The following is a 16448-nucleotide window of genomic DNA, read 5'->3' as shown; positions in this document are numbered from 1 at the left end:
TGGCACTGCAACAAGATACAGTGCCTTGTAAAAGTATTCATCCCCTTTGGTGTTTTTCCTCTTTTGTTGCATTACAACCTGTAATTTAAATAGATTTTTATTTGGATTTTATGTAATGGACATACACAGAATACTCCAAATTGGTGAAGTGAAATTAAAAAAATTACTTGTTTCAATTTTTTTTTTTAAATGCATGTGTATTCACCCCCTTTGCTAAGACCCTGAATAAGATCTGGTGAAACCAATTACCTTCAGAAGTCACATAATTAGTTAGATTTCACACAGGTGGACTTTATTTAGGTGTCACATGATCTGTCACATGATCTCAGTATATATACATACACCTGTTATGAAAGGCCAGAGAGTCTGCAGCACCACTAAGCAAGGGGCACCACCAAGCAAGCGGAACCATGAAGACGAGGGAGCTCTCCAAACAGGTCAGGGACAAAGTTGTGGAGAAATACAGATCAGGGTTGGGTTATAAAAAAATATCAGAAACTTTGAACATCCCACAGAGCACCATTAAATCCATTATTAAAAATGGAATGAATATGGCACCACAACAAACCTGCCAAAAGAGGGCCGCCCACCAAAACTCACAGACCAGGCAACGAGGGCATTAATTGGAGGCAACAAAGAGACCAAAGACAACCCTGAGGGAGCTGCAAAGCTTCACAGCAGAGATTGGAGTATCTGTCCATAGGACCACTTTAAGCCGTACACTCCACAGATCTGAGATTTATGGAAGAGTGGCCATAAAAAAAGGCACTGCTTAAAGAAAAATAAGCAAACACGTTTGGTGTTTGCCAAAAGGCATGTGGGAGACTCCAAACATATGGAAAAAGATACTCTGGTCAGATGAGACTAAAATTGAGCTTTTTGGCCATCAAGGAAAGTGCTATGTCTGGTGCAAACCCAACACCTCTCATCACCCCGAGAACAACATCCCCACAGTGAAGCATGGTGGTGGCAGCATTATGCTGTGGCGATGTTTTTATCGGCTGTGGCTGGGAAACTGGTCAGAATTGAAGGAATGATGGATGGTGCTAAATACATGGAAATTCTTGAGGGAAACCTGTTTTAGTCTTCCAGAGATTTGAGACTGGGACGGCGGTTCACCTTCCAGCAAATGACCCTAAGCATATTGCTAAAGCAAAACTCGAGTGGTTTAAGGGGAAACATTTAAATGTCTTGGAATGGCCTAGTCAAAGCCCAGACCTCAATCCAATTGAGAATATGTGGTATGACTTAAAGATTGCTGTACACCAGCGGAACCCATCCAACTTGATGAACCTGGAGCAGTTTTGCCTTGAAGAATGGGCAAAAATCCCAGTGGTTAGATGTGCCAAGCTTATAGAGACACCCCAAGAGACTTGCAGCTGTAATTGCTGCAAAAGGTGTCTCTACAAAGTAGTGACTTTGGGGGGGTGAATAGTTATGCACGCTCAAGTTCTATTTTTTTGGTCTTATTTCTTGTTTGCTAAACAATAAAACATATTTAGCATCTTCAAAGTGGTAGGCATGTTGTGTAAATCAAATGATACAACAAAAAATTGATTTAATTCCAGGTTGAAAGGAAACAAAATAGAAAAAATGCCAAGGGGGGGTGAATACTTTCGCAAGCCACTGTAGTTATTCTAATGGAAGACACTGCAAATAATATATTGAAAAGCACTGCAATCTCGCTCTGGTTCTGCACATAAATGGGACCCACCTTTGGCCCTGCTATACTCTGACAATCTGCTATGGGACAAAATAAGGAGGGGGAAAGACAGACAACATACAGAAAGGGTCGGGATAGGTTTTAGATTTCTAGGGTCTGACAAGGATCATATCCCCACAAAATAAAATAAACGACTCTGTATGGCAATATCCAGATCCTTACAGCTCCCTGTCCTGGAACGCGCCCGGTCTGAGACTCAGCTTGACGTCATCACCAATGGAACCGTCTCCGGTGCTAAACGAGAGTTAGACAGATGGAAGGGAAACCACTAGACACTGGTCCAGTGTGATCACAGCAATGGTCCAAAACATGATCCCTTGAATAGGGGACCGATCCCCACGGAGAGACATTCTCCGCTCAACTCCCAGCCTCGAACACCACAAAACACACAGCGTTTAATGGAAATGACAGCCAATCCCCAGTTTCCGATTAGCTAACTCGCTGGATATGCGTCTGATCACACCAGCCCCGCCACCCAATTATCCATTTATCTACTAATCCATCTCGTGACATACATACAGTATGTACAAGCAAACTTTTTGTTTGTACCCTTTGTTGACACCATTATGTAATCCAAAAGCACCTATAACTTGTAGCAAAACACTTATTGAATAACAATTTGTTTGATAAAATAGACAAGAAATGTCGAACAGAAAGATACCCCGTAGTTTTGTAAAAACACATTTTTTTATTTTCCATAAAGCAAAACATATTATCATACTTGACCCCACTAGGCTCTAATTTGAAACCACACTACCATAAAACATATCAGTATGTTTTATTTTCTGGTAGCTTGTGAAAAGATGATCCTACCACAGCTTTCCTATATCTACCCTCCAGATTAGTTGGTGTGTGAGGTCTTAGCAGTGGCATCTTGAACATCCACAGACTACCGGGGATTTCTGTGACCCACTACCCAAAATCCACATCTTACTACTCTTCTGACAGTCTCTTAAGGTAGGAGATGGATATGCACTGATGACATGCCATTTTAGGTCAAGCAGGGAATGTGCCTGGGCAGAGTATTCCAGCGCATCTTATTACCAAAGGTTCTGTCAAAATACCCGGCCACAGACCATCGTTGACCGCCTCCCGTACGGCTCTCAGGCTTAAGCCACTGACTGGCTGTGTGCCCCACTTGTCTTAACACGTTCTCAGGACTATCCTCTTTCCCTCATCATCATCACTGTTAGGTTATAATGCTGCGTTGCGTGGGAAGCATGATATTGAGAAGTGTCCAGTGAAACAAACTCTCAAGTGGACCGAACAGGTTACAAGAGTGAAACTTGGTTGTGTGGAAACAGAAGCCTACATCAGTTTTGACTTGTGTGATTATTTAATGCATTAAAAACTCATTGGCCAATAAAAAATAATTTGCACAGGCCATCAACTTTCACTAGCCTGTTATAGACATTGTCATCCTTTACAAGGCAGACACTTGTCATTGCAATGCCATTGGCTGATATCCCACTGACATACTGTTCCCCTGTTACTAGTAGAGGCCCACAACTGAACTCCATAGAAACCAGGCCTCTCACAGCAAAACAAGCTGAAATGTAGCCTCACATTGAAGCGTTTTACCATTTTCTTTTCAGGACAACCAGGCCTACAAGTAGAATACAAAATAATTTGACATAAACAGTTGCATTCATGAGTTTTATTGACAAATGTCAATAAACAAATAAGGCCTGCCAAGCAAAAACCGAATAAAAAAATGAATTTATAAGAATGCTGTAAGTACAGAAATTGTTTACTCGGTGGGTAATGAATGTCCAACTAGTCAGTGACAACTGTGTGGATTTTGGAGTTTGTTACAGCAACTATGTGAGCTTATTACAGTACTATAGACATTATTTCCTGGGATTTCCTATGATCTTCTATGTTGTTGAAGAACCCCTTACCTTCTAAGGACTGTTGTGTAGTTTGTGAGCGCCATAGAGCAAAACGTCAGAGTCTCAGCTCTTCATAGATGGTTCAAAATAGTTTGTAGTTCACCATTCGGACTCTACAGACATGTTTTATGAGAAGAACCGCCCCTTGACCCCGCCTCGGACCCCTTCTGCGCTTGTCTCACAATCACTGCTCTAACTCAGCCCCTGTTAATCACACATACTAATAGTTGGTATCAGCGGATACAGAAGAATAGACAAATCCAATGGTACAACTGGAAGACTGTAGCTCAAACACACAATGTTTAAAAGGGGTTAGTCCAAAACGCACCAGTGTGATAGTGGGACTCAACAGGTAGTAGCTGAGTCAGCTCTTGTCCATGTGAGCTACACTTGGCAGAACACAGCAGGCTAGCGTGTCATGCAGCCCAACACCAGCACACAGGGGGACATCTGTCCCTATATTTAGCCAGTGATGGGTGATACTGTTACATATCAAACTACAGGATCCTTCCGACTCGGCAGATTGCAGGGGACTAGGGGAGAGCCAGGGGGAATGGGAGATGGGTGAATGAGGTTCAGAGCAGGTTGTGGGCGGTAATTAAGACCATCTGTGTTCAACCTGAGCTATCTGTGACCAAAACTAAAAAACTCTCAGAACAACTCCTAAACCCTTCATATGCCCTGTCAATGGCAAACATGAACATAAACCCAAATCTTAGTTTTTTTTAAAGACATTTGTTACTAATTCATCTTTATTATGTAGCTATTCTAATATGTTACATTCTGTCGGTATAAAGTTATTATTCCTGTATTGTCATTCTGTTTAGTTTTTTTTTTTACACATACAGTGCATTGGGAAAATATTCAGACCCCTTGACTTTTTACACATTTTATTATGTTACAGACTTAGTCTAAAATTGATTCAATCGTTTTTTCCCTCATCAATCTACACACAATACTCCATAATGACAAAGCAAAAACAGGTTTTTGCTTTTAAATTTGTAAAAAATAAACAACTGACATCACATTTACATGAGTATTATTTACTCAGTACTCTGTTAAAGCACCTTTGTCAGCGATTACATCCTCAAGTCTTCTTGGATATGATGCTACAAGCCTGGCACACCTGTATTTGGGGAGTTTCTCCCATTCTTCTCTGTAGATCCTCTCCAGCTCTGTCGGGTTGGATGGGTAAGGTTGCTGCACAGCTATTTTCAGGTCTCTCCAGAGATGTTTGATCGGGTTCAAGTCCGGGCTCTGGCTGGGCCACTTAAGGATATTCAGAGACTTGTCCCAAAGCCACTCCTGCGTTGTCTTGGCTGTGTGCTTAGGGTCGTTGTCCTGTTGGAAGGTGAACCGTCTGCTCCCAGTCTGAGGTCCTGAGCACTCTGAAGCAGGTTTTCATCAAGGATCTCTTTGTACTTTGCTCCGTTCATCTTTCAATCCTGATTAGTTTCCCTCTCCCTGCCGCTGAAAAACACCCCCACAGCATGATGCTGCCACCACTATGTATTACCATAGAGATGGTGCCAGGTCTCCTCCAGATGTAACGGTTGGCATTCAGGCTAAATATTTCAATCTTGGTTCCATCAGACCAGAGAATCTTGTTTCTCATGGTCAGAGTCATTTAGGTGCCTTTTGGCAAACTCCAAGCAGGATGTCATGTGCCTTTTACTAAGGAGTGGCTTCCGTCTGGCCACTCTACCATAAAGGCCTGATTGGTGAAGTGCTGCAGAGATGGTTGTCCTTCTGGAAGGTTCTCCCTCCGCAAAGGAACTCAGGTCTGTCAGCGTAACCATCAGATTCTTGGTCACCTCCCTGACCAACGCGCTTCTCCCCAGATTGCTCAGTTTGGCCGGGTAGCCAGCTCTAGAAAGAGTCCTGGTGGTAACAAACTTCTTCCATTTAAGAATGATGGAGGCCACTGTGTTCTTGGGGACCTTCAATGCTGCAGACGTCTTTTAGTACCCTTCCCTAAATGTGTAACTCAACATAATCCTGTCTCGGACCTCTACAGAGAATTCCTTTTACATCATGGCTTGGTTTTGCTCTGACATGCACTGTCAACTGTGGGACCTCATATAGACAGGTCTTTGCTCTCAAATGTACTGTCAACTATGGGACCTTTTATAGACAGGTGTGTGCCTTTCCAAATCATGTCCAATCAATAGAATTTACCACAGGTGGACTCCACTCAAGTTGTAGAAACATCTCAAGGTTGATAAATGGAAACAGGATGCACCTGAGCTCAATTTTGAATCTCTTAGCAAAGGGTCTGAATACTTATGTAAATAAGGTCTGATTTTTGTTTGTAATACATTTGCAAAAATAAAACCTGTTTTCGGATTGTCATAGTGGGGTATTGTGTGTAGATTGAGGAGGACATTTTATAATACGGCTTTAACATAACAAAATGTGGATAAAGGGAAGGGGTCTGAATACTTTCAGAATGCACTGTACATATTTGGCAGATGTAATATCAAGTAAAAAAGCGAAATACATTTATGACAGTAAACACTCGACAGTTACGTGATTGACACATCAAACATCCCAAGTGACACAATAATGCCACGTTCAGAACAACTGGGTACTTGGACATCTTCTACTTCCAACTTCAGTTCAGTGCATTCAAGACAGCTGGGAAAAAAATAGCTCCGACTGGGAAAATAGTTTTGAAATGTCATCCAACTCGGAATTCCAATTCGGAAACTCGGGGATCCTTCTAGAACTCTATCCGACCTGAAAATCCCTGATATCATGATTTGACCAAATTTTTCCAGAGTTCCCGGTTGTCTTGAAAGCACCATAAATACAGTAATTGTCAGCATGTTAGTGCTACAGTGACCGCACAGTTACCGCTGCAAAAAGTAATTGTTCACTCGTCCAACAGCCCACATTATCAATAAATGCACACAGGAATGGGCAGCTGTTTCTTCCTCTTCTAATGTGTGTGTATGTGTGTTTATTTACCAGAAGTCCTCACAAGGATAGTAAAACAAGGAAAATTCAGACAAGTGGGGACATTTTGCTGGTCCCCACGAGGAAAAACGCTATTGTAGGTTTAGGGTTTAGGTTTAGCGTTAGGGTTGCAATTAGGGTTAGTGTTACAATTAGGGTTAGGAGTTAGGGTTAGGTATAGTTTTAGGGTTTGGGGTTAAGGTTAGGCTTAAGGTTAAGGTTAGAATTATATTTAGAAGTGAGGGAAAATAGGATTTTGGATGGGAATCAATTCTTTGGTCCCCACAAAGATAGCAATACAAAACTGTGTGTGTGTCTGTGTGCGTGCATGCGTGCGCGAGGTTTGTGCTGTGGGTATCATGTGATCCAGAGGTCAGTGTTCCATACAGTCTTTCAAAAGCAGAGTCTTGCTTCTTAAGTTCTTCTCCCAGATAGAAGAGTAGAAAGGCTGGGTGTGGAGGATGTGTGACGGCGAGAAAAGATGGATACCACACCTGGAGTGGAGTCCCGTTCTTGAGGATGGAGATTACTGCCAAATCCGGGGCCCCAGAACCCTTGTCATAGTCCATTCAGAGAGGTGTCCATAGTCCATGTCTTTGAGAGCGACATTTACTTTGTTTGGCTTTTTCCAGGCATACTGCGCAACTCTTCTACAATTTATACTAGAATAGAGAGAAAGAAAAAAACACACAGTTGAGACACACACATAGAAGTATGCAAATCACATTTATATATGGTTGAATGCCTGTTTGAATGTTTGTCTCTGTTTAATATTTGCATGTACTTTATGTCTGTTCAAATGGTTGTTGTTTTCTTTTAAATACTTTGAGCTTTTGATTGAGCCTGCCTGGAGTGCCAGATGAGCAGCGTTAGCACTTTATGGGATATCCCATTGGTTACATTGTGGGGAATGGCTGCCACATTACCGTGGTGAAGTGAACGATGATAAATATGGCGATGATGAGGAGGCCGATGATGATGGAGGCGATGGCCACTTGGAGAGCTTTCTGGCCGAGTCGTCGCGAGCCGTCATAGTCTTGCAACTCATAACTTTTCCTGGACTGCATGGGGACAAGAGGGAAAACACTTCACTACGGGAGCGTTCAACAGCACCAGCAGTCGTGGACTAAAATGTGTTGCCTTACCATGATCTTTTAAGGAGAAACATGTTCATGCCACATACTGTACCTACCTCATACTGAAGTAGACCTGTATTTGGAAAATAATTTGGAGTAAAAGAAATGTGTCATATCTACATGTGATACTCACATGTGAATGAGGTACGGAACACGTAACACCACACATGGGTTCAAATAGTATCCGTTTTCTTTCTAATATTTTGAGTGTTTGATTGAGCCTGGCTTGAGTGCCAGATGGGTGGGATTTGCACTTTTTACTATTCCAGAAATACTGGAATAGTAAAATACTATATTTATTTATTTTTATTTTATTTCACCTTTATTTAACCAGGTAGGCTAGTTGAGAACAAGTTCTCATTTGCAACTGCGACCTGGCCAAGATAAAGCATAGCAGTGTGAACAGACAACACAGAGTTACACATGGAGTAAACAATTAACAAGTCAATAACACAGTAGAAAAAAAGGGGAGTCTATATACATTGTGTGCAAAAGGCATGAGGAGGTAGGCGAATAATTAAAATTTTGCAGATTAACACTGGAGTGATAAATGATCAGATGGTCATGTACAGGTAGAGATATTGGTGTGCAAAAGAGCAGAAAAGTAAATAAATAAAAACAGTATGGGGATGAGGTAGGTGAAAATGGGTGGCTATTTACCAATAGACTATGCACAGCTGCAGCGATCGGTTAGCTGCTCAGATAGCAGATGTTTGAAGTTGGTGAGGGAGGTAAAAGTCTCCAACTTCAGCGATTTTTGCAATTCGTTCCAGTCACAGGCAGCAGAGTACTGGAACGAAAGGCGGCCAAATGAGGTGTTGGCTTTAGGGATGATCAGTGAGATACACCTGCTGGAGCGCGTGCTACGGATGGGTGTTGCCATCGTGACCAGTGAACTGAGATTAGGCGGAGCTTTACCTAGCATACTTGTAGATGACCTGGAGCCAGTGGGTCTGGCGACGAATATGTAGCGAGGGCCAGCCGACTAGAGCATACAAGTCGCAGTGGTGGGTGGTATAAGGTGCTTTAGTGACAAAACGGATGGCACTGTGATAAACTGCATCCAGTTTGCTGAGTAGAGTGTTGGAAGCAATTTTGTAGATGACATCGCCAAAGTCGAGGATCGGTAGGATAGTCAGTTTTACTAGGGTAAGTTTGGCGGCGTGAGTGAAAGAGGCTTTGTTGCGGAATAGAAAGCCGACTCTTGATTTGATTTTCGATTGGAGATGTTTGATATGAGTCTGGAAGGAGAGTTTACAGTCTAGCCAGACACCTAGGTACTTATAGATGTCCACATATTCAAGGTCGGAACCATCCAGGGTGGTGATGCTAGTCGGGCATGCGGGTGCAGGCAGCGATCGGTTGAAAAGCATGCATTTGGTTTTACTAGCGTTTAAGAGCAGTTGGAGGCCACGGAAGGAGTGTTGTATGGCATTGAAGCTCGTTTGGAGGTTAGATAGCACAGTGTCCAAGGACGGGCCGGAAGTATATAGAATGGTGTCGTCTGCGTAGAGGTGGATCAGGGAATCGCCCGCAGCAAGAGCAACATCATTGATATACAGAGAAAAGAGTCGGCCCGAGAATTGAACCCTGTGGCACTCCCATAGAGACTGCCAGAGGACCGGACAGCATGCCCTCCGATTTGACACACTGAACTCTGTCTGCAAAGTAATTGGTGAACCAGGCAAGGCAGTCATCCGAAAAACCGAGGCTACTGAGTCTGCCGATAAGAATATGGTGATTGACAGAGTCGAAAGCCTTGGCAAGGTTGATGAAGACGGCTGCACAGTACTGTCTTTTATCGATGGCGGTTATGATATCGTTTAGTACCTTGAGTGTGGCTGAGGTGCACCCGTGACCGGCTCGGAAACCAGATTGCACAGTGGAGAAGGTACGGTGGGATTCAAGATGGTCAGTGACCTGTTTGTTGACTTGGCTTTCGAAGACCTTAGATAGGCAGGGCAGGATGGATATAGGTCTGTAACAGTTTGGGTCCAGGGTGTCTCCCCCTTTGAAGAGGGGGATGACTGCGGCAGCTTTCCAATCCTTGGGGATCTCAGACGATATGAAAGAGACGTTGAACAGGCTGGTAATAGGGGTTGCGACAATGGCGGCGGATAGTTTCAGAAATAGAGGGTCCAGATTGTCAAGCCCAGCTGATTTGTACGGGTCCAGGTTTTGCAGCTCTTTCAGAACATATGCTATCTGGATTTGGGTAAAGGAGAACCTGGAGAGACTTGGGCGAGTAGCTGCGGGGGGGGGGCGGAGCTGTTGGCCGAGGTTGGAGTAGCCAGGCGGAAGGCATGGCCAGCCGTTGAGAAATGATTGTTGAAGTTTTTGATAATCATGGATTTATCGGTGGTGACCATGTTACCTAGCCTCAGTGCAGTGGGCAGCTGGGAGGAGGTGCTCTTGTTCTCTATGGACTTCACAGTGTCCCAGAACTTTTTGGAGTTGGAGCTACAGGATGCAAACTTCTGCCTGAAGAAGCTGGCCTTAGCTTTCCTGACTGACTGCGTGTATTGGTTCCTGACTTCCCTGAACAGTGGCATATCGCGGGGACTATTTGATGCTATTGCAGTCCGCCACAGGATGTTTTTGTGCTGGTCAAGGGCAGTCAGGTATGGAGTGAACCAAGGGCTGTATCTGTTCTTAGTTCTGCATTTTTTGAACGGAGCATGCTTATCTAAAATGGTGAGGAATTTACTTTTAAAGAATGACCAGGCATCCTCAACTGACGGGATGAGGTCAATGTCCTTCCAGGATACCCGGGCCAGGTCGATTAGAAAGGCCTGCTCACAGAAGTGTTTTAGGGAGCGTTTGACAGTGATAAGGGGTGGTCGTTTGACTGCGGCTCCGTAGCGGATACAGGCAATGAGGCAGTGAACCCAGGTCTGCATAACATTGTGTGATTGTGTGTTTGAGAGGGAGAAAAGAAAGGTGGGAGAGAAAGTAATGGAGTCCAAACCCTTTGGATGGGAAAGTGTGTCAGTGACGTGGTGTTTTGAGAGGTGAAAGGAGCGAGCATGTTTGGAGGGCACATCGAGCACGTCAGAGGGCACTTCGATGAAACCCTGCCCTACCACAGACACATCTGTTCCTCTCATCAGACACATTTGGCTCTTTTTTCTTCCTCAAACACATACACAGACAGACAGACCGACAAGCCATGCACATACACGCACGGCCACACGCAGATATTCAAGTAAATACGGGATTACCGGTAGACTCCTTCCCATATTACCAACACCACTTCTCTTTCTTGGTCCCACAAAAACACACACACATCGTGAGAAAGTTGGGGCAGAGATCCTAGTGTGATCAGCCAGCTCTCAACACCATATCTTATGTCCTGACATGTAGCTTAAGAACATATGAGAATTGCAAAGGAGAACTGTTGTTCTGGCAAGCATTCAAAGCTGGTGCACCAGATATTTTTGTTTACGGCTTGTTGCTGGAGTCCCAGAATATGATTTTTTTTTCCTTTAGAGACACAGTCAAAAGCTAGAGCAGAGTTGCTTTCCGCTCTCCTCCACTTTCCCCATGCTTTTGAATAACCGCTAATGGACACAATCAGGTCCACTAGCATTGCTATATTTAAAAAAAATGCTAGCCATATTATTCTGGACATTGCTAAATAATTAGCTAATGATTTAAAAAATGGTTTGGAGGAAACAACATCCTAGGGAAGTTGAAAATAAGGTCAACTTCAAAAATGCCTACTGTCCCTTTATTACTACATAAACAGAATGTGATTAGGATTATTAGGATTATTAAGATTATTTTATAATTGCAAAAATTGTGAAATACAACTGGCCGTATGTTTACAATGTATTCATCTTGCAACATATCAATCAGCATTGGCTTTTTCCTTCATGGAAACTGACCTGAGGTACTTTTCACATCATTTTCTATATATTTCTCATTCAGTAGTCTATACATTTATATCAGCTTTAAGACATATATTAGTCAGTGAGTAAACCGTTTCCCATATGCCTGTGATGTCCCCTACTCACCAGTACTGAAAAGACCAGAGCTACAATGTTGACTGGGTACGCGGGGCAGAAGCAGGTGAGGATTGTTAACCACAGGTAACTGTGGAGGGGAGGTGGCGGGTGCTGTTCCCCCATAAAACTAAGTCTGTCAAAGTCTGCACTCCCATTTAGGGAACTCTTAACACCCAAATGCCCTCTTATCGGCTCCAGAGCCAGAGGACGGGCCATGGTGTGGGTAACAGACGACAAGAGCGGAAACACAGCCAACGAGATGAAAAGAGAGACGAGCCACAAAACAACCAATGAAGAAAAAGGGAAAGTTAAAACAAAAGGAGATGAAGAAATCTCAGGCCAAAAGAAAACAAAAGGAAAAATAATGGCCAAATGGCAGAAATTCAGCCAATTGTAGGAATGGTACACAGCACAGGAACAACCCCACTCAGAAGAGGGAAAAAAGGGGCGAAGATCTGACTTGGAAAAATGAAAGATGGAATAGCCAGTGAAGGAGTAGAGTTGAGCAAGCTTCCAGGAACTGTCCAGAACTGATTGAGGGGTCTGAAGAAGGGAGGCTGGTGTGGAATGGGGGCGTCGAGACACCCCTACCCTCGCGTAGAGCTGACCTCATTTTCTTTAGGGTGGGCAACATTACCACCCTGTCTCACACACCCCTCCCCAGGCAAGAGAAAGGAGGGAGACGAGAAAGACCAGGATCTGACCTCATATGCTGTGGCTAACATTAATCTCCCCCTTCACACACACACACACTGGCAGCCAGTCCTGGCCAACACTGAGCAAAATGTGTGTGTTAGTGGTGGACTTATTTTTACCACTGGGACTTTGAACATTCCCAAATGAGTTTGTTAAATGTATAACAATGTATTTCCCACACTCACAAACAACATTTACTCACACTGCAATCAATTCATCAATAAGACAAGGGTGACTAGCCAACCCTACTGCTTCTGTTTGAGCCCACCTTGAGCACACCTGTGTGGTGTTCAGTAGGTATGAAGTGGGACAAAATGTACTGTACCCAGTAAAATAAAGGTTACGTATTAATATGTGCTTTGTCCTGCCAAGGTCAAGAACGGTGCTAGAGTCCTTCCAAAATATGTGTTGATGCTTCCCCTACATTTAAGTGTCCCCCACTATAATAGGGCTTTCCAGAGGCTAGTCCAAATGACATCAGTCACTGGGAGTGACGACACCGTAGCTAAACACATGATGACATGTCATCGCATCGGGTGGAAGTACCTGTCCTGTGGGATTAAGTTTACATCAAATCTCAAGACATACAAAAAAACTGAGGTAACACTGTGGCCTAATAATGCATTGTATGACTTGCTGTAAGGCATAAGTAGGGTTATTACAGGACAAATAGGCCAGTAACCCTCAAAATACATAAATGAGTATAAAAGCTTATCCAAACAAATAAATCAAGAATGTTTATAATTTAATGTATTTCTTTATGGAAGTAGATTCATGCCCCCCAAAAATAATTGTATTTGAGCTATCATATAGCTAACATATAGAATTGTTTTAAGATGGTCATACCAAGGACAACTTGCAGACTTGTTTACGTGTTGCTGTGCGTTTTGTTGCCAACCTTACTTTGCTACCTGACAACTTTACGGTTTTTACTTTTTAATTACCGTTTATATATATTTTTTTCATTCAACTTTTTCACTCCGGAGGCTTTATCTGGACATGGTTCGTCAGGACCTCCCAACAGCCGAAGCTAAGTAGTAACATTAACGTGATGCCTTCTTAATTGCAGTCGCTGTACTCATAATATACAGGAGAACGATCGCCTTACGGCGAGGATAGCTGTGCTACAAGCCCAGCTTCAGACGCAATCGTTAGGCAAGGGTCATTTCAGTGTAGGAAAGGATGAAACAGCGTCTGTGCCACCAGTAAGTACAGATAGTAACGTTAGTATAAATCCCCTCGCAAGGTCCCCGCAGCCTGACAACTTTCTCACGGTTTCTGGAGGGAAATGCTGTAGGAATGCTCAACCGGTGTCGCTCATTCAGCCGACAGAAACTTTCAACCGGTTTTCCCAATTAAGCAACGAGTCGGAGTCAGAGGCCGAGCCTTCTCTTGTCTCTACTCCTCCCGTTAGGGGGTCTGAGACGCCGAAGCTTCCCACCATTAGCTCTGACAAATTGAAAACTCTAGTCATTGGCGACTCCATTACCCGCAGTATTAGACTTCAAACGAATCATCCAGCGATCATACACTGTTTACCAGGGGGCAGGGCTACCGACGTTAAAGCTAATCTGAAGATGGTGCTGGCTAAAACTGGTGAGTGTAGAGAATATAGAGATATTGTTATCCACGTCGGCACCAACGATGTTAGGATGAAACAGTCAGAGATCACCAAGCGCAACATAGCTTCAGCGTGTAAATCAGCTATAAAGATGTGTCGGCATCGAGTAATTGTGTCTGGCCCCCTCCCAGTTAGGGGGAGTGATGAGCTCTACAGCAGTCTCACAACTCAATCGCTGGTTGAAAACTGTTTTCTGCCCCTCCCAAAATATAGAATTTGTAGATAATTGGCCCTCTTTCTGGGACTCACCCACAAACAGGACCAAGCCTGACCTGCAGAGGAGTGATGGACTCCATCCTAGCTGTAGGGGTGCTCTCATCTTATCTACCAACATAGACAGGGCTCTAACTCCTCTAGCTCCACAATTAAATAGGGTGCAGGCCAGGCAGCAGGCTGTTAGCCAGCCTGCCAGCATGGTGGAGTCTGCCACTAGCACAGTCAGTGTAGTCAGCTCAGCTATCCCCATTGAGACCGTGTCTGTGCCTCAACCTAGGTTGGGCAAAACTAAACATGGCGATGTTCGCCTTAGCAATCTCACTAGGATAAAGACCTCCTCCATTCCTGTCATTATTGAAAGAGATCATGATACCTCACATCTCAAAATAGGGCTACTTAATGTTAGATCCCTTACTTCAAAGGCAATTATAGTCAATGAACTAATCACTGATCATAATCTTGATGTGATTGGCCTGACTGAAACATGGCTTAAGCCTGATGAATTTACTGTGTTAAATGAGGCCTCACCTCCTGGCTACACTAGTGACCATATCCCCCGTGCATCCCGCAAAGGCGGAGGTGTTGCTAACATTTATGATAGCAAATTTAAATTTACAAAAAAAAAAAATGACGTTTTCGTCTTTTGAGCTTCTAGTCATGAAATCTATGCAGCCTACTCAATCACTTTTTATAGCTACTGTTTACAGGCCTCCTGGGCCATATACAGCGTTCCTCATTGAGTTCCCTAAATTCCTATCGGACCTTGTAGTTATAGCAGATAATATTCTAATCTTTGGTGACTTTAATATTCACATGGAAAAGTCCACCCACTCCAAAAGGCTTTTGGAGCCATCATCGACTCAGTGGGTTTTGTTTAACATGTCTCTGGACCTACTCACTGTCACAGTCATACTCTGGACCTAGTTTTGTCCCATGGAATAAATGTTGTGGCTCTTAATGTTTTTCCTCATAATCCTGGACTATCGGACCACCATTATATTACGTTTGCAATTGCAACAAATAATCTGCTCAGACCCCAACCAAGGAACATCAAAAGTCGTGCTATAAATTCACAGACAACACAAAGATTCCTTGATGTCCTTCCAGACTCCCTCTGTCTACCCAAGGACGCCAGAGGACAAAAATCAGTTAACCACCTAACTGAGGAACTCAATTTAACCTTGCGCAATACCCTAGATGCAGTTGCACCCCTAAAAACGAAAAACATTTCTCATAAAAAACTAGCTCCCTGGTATACAGAAAATACCCAAGCTCTGAAGCAAGCTTCCAGAAAATTGGAACGGAAATGGCGCCACACCAAACTGGAAGTCTTCCGACTAGCTTGGAAAGACAGTACTGTGCAGTATCGAAGAGCCCTTACTGCTGCTCGATCATCCTATTTTTCCAACTTCATTGAGGAAAATAAGAACAATCCGAAATTCCTTTTTGATACTGTCGCAAAGCTAACTAAAAATCAGCATTCCCCAAGAGAGGATGGATTTCACTTCAGCAGTAATAAATTCATGAACTTCTTTGAGGAAAAGATCATGATTATTAGAAAGCAAATTATTGACTCCTCTTTAAATCTGCGTATTCCTTCAAAGCTCAGTTGTCCTGAGTCTGCACAACTCTGCCAGGACCTAGGATCAAGAGAGACACTCAAGTGTTTTAGTACTATATCTCTTGACACAATGATGAAAATAATCATGGCCTCTAAACCTTCAAGCTGCATACTGGACCCTATTCCAACTAAACTACTGAAAGAGCTGCTTCCTGTGCTTGGCCCTCCTATGTTGAACATAATAAACGGTTCTCTATCCACCGGATGTGTACCAAACTCACTAAAAGTGGCAGTAATAAAGCCTCTCTTGAAAAAGCCAAACCTTGACCCAGAAAATATAAAAAACTATCGGCCTATATCGAATCTTCCATTACTCTCAAAAACTTTAGAAAAGGCTGTTGCGCAACAACTCACTGCCTTCCTGAAGACAAACAATGTATACGAAATGCTTCAGTCTGGTTTTAGACCCCATCATAGCACTGAGACTGCACTTATGAAGGTGGTAAATGACCTTTTAATGGCATCAGACCGAGGCTCTGCATCTGTCCTCGTGCTCCTAGACCTTAGTGCTGCTTTTGATACCATCGATCACCACATTCTTTTGGAGAGATTGGAAACTCAAATTGGTCTACATGGAC

The 16448-nt window shown here is 43.4% G+C and overlaps 1 protein-coding gene across 1 annotated transcript; it reads right to left on the bottom strand.

Annotated features, from left to right (window-relative positions):
* Positions 1 to 5865: 5865 nt before the first annotated feature.
* Positions 5866 to 12274, bottom strand: LOC110494143 (transmembrane protein 233). Its single transcript, XM_021568915.2, has 3 exons — positions 11726 to 12274; positions 7500 to 7634; positions 5866 to 7235 (listed from the first exon to the last, which is right to left on the bottom strand). The coding sequence occupies exons 1-3, from the start codon at positions 11930 to 11932 to the stop codon at positions 7224 to 7226; spliced, it is 354 nt and encodes a 117-aa protein (XP_021424590.1). The 5' UTR covers positions 11933 to 12274; the 3' UTR covers positions 5866 to 7223.
* Positions 12275 to 16448: the final 4174 nt, after the last annotated feature.

Source organism: Oncorhynchus mykiss, chromosome 17 (assembly GCF_013265735.2).
Source record: "Oncorhynchus mykiss isolate Arlee chromosome 17, USDA_OmykA_1.1, whole genome shotgun sequence".
Taxonomy (NCBI): Eukaryota; Metazoa; Chordata; class Actinopteri; order Salmoniformes; family Salmonidae; genus Oncorhynchus; species Oncorhynchus mykiss.
This window is presented reverse-complemented; position numbering and strand designations above follow the sequence as displayed.

Coding starts and splice junctions, on each gene's coding strand:
- LOC110494143 (XM_021568915.2), bottom strand. CDS start 11,932: ATGGCCCGTCCTCTGGCTCTGGAGCCGATAAGAGGGCATTTGGGTGTT. Junction 7,635..11,725: donor CTCTGGTCTTTTCAGTACTG/GTGAGTAGGGGA, acceptor GTCCCCATGCAG/TCCAGGAAAAGTTATGAGTT.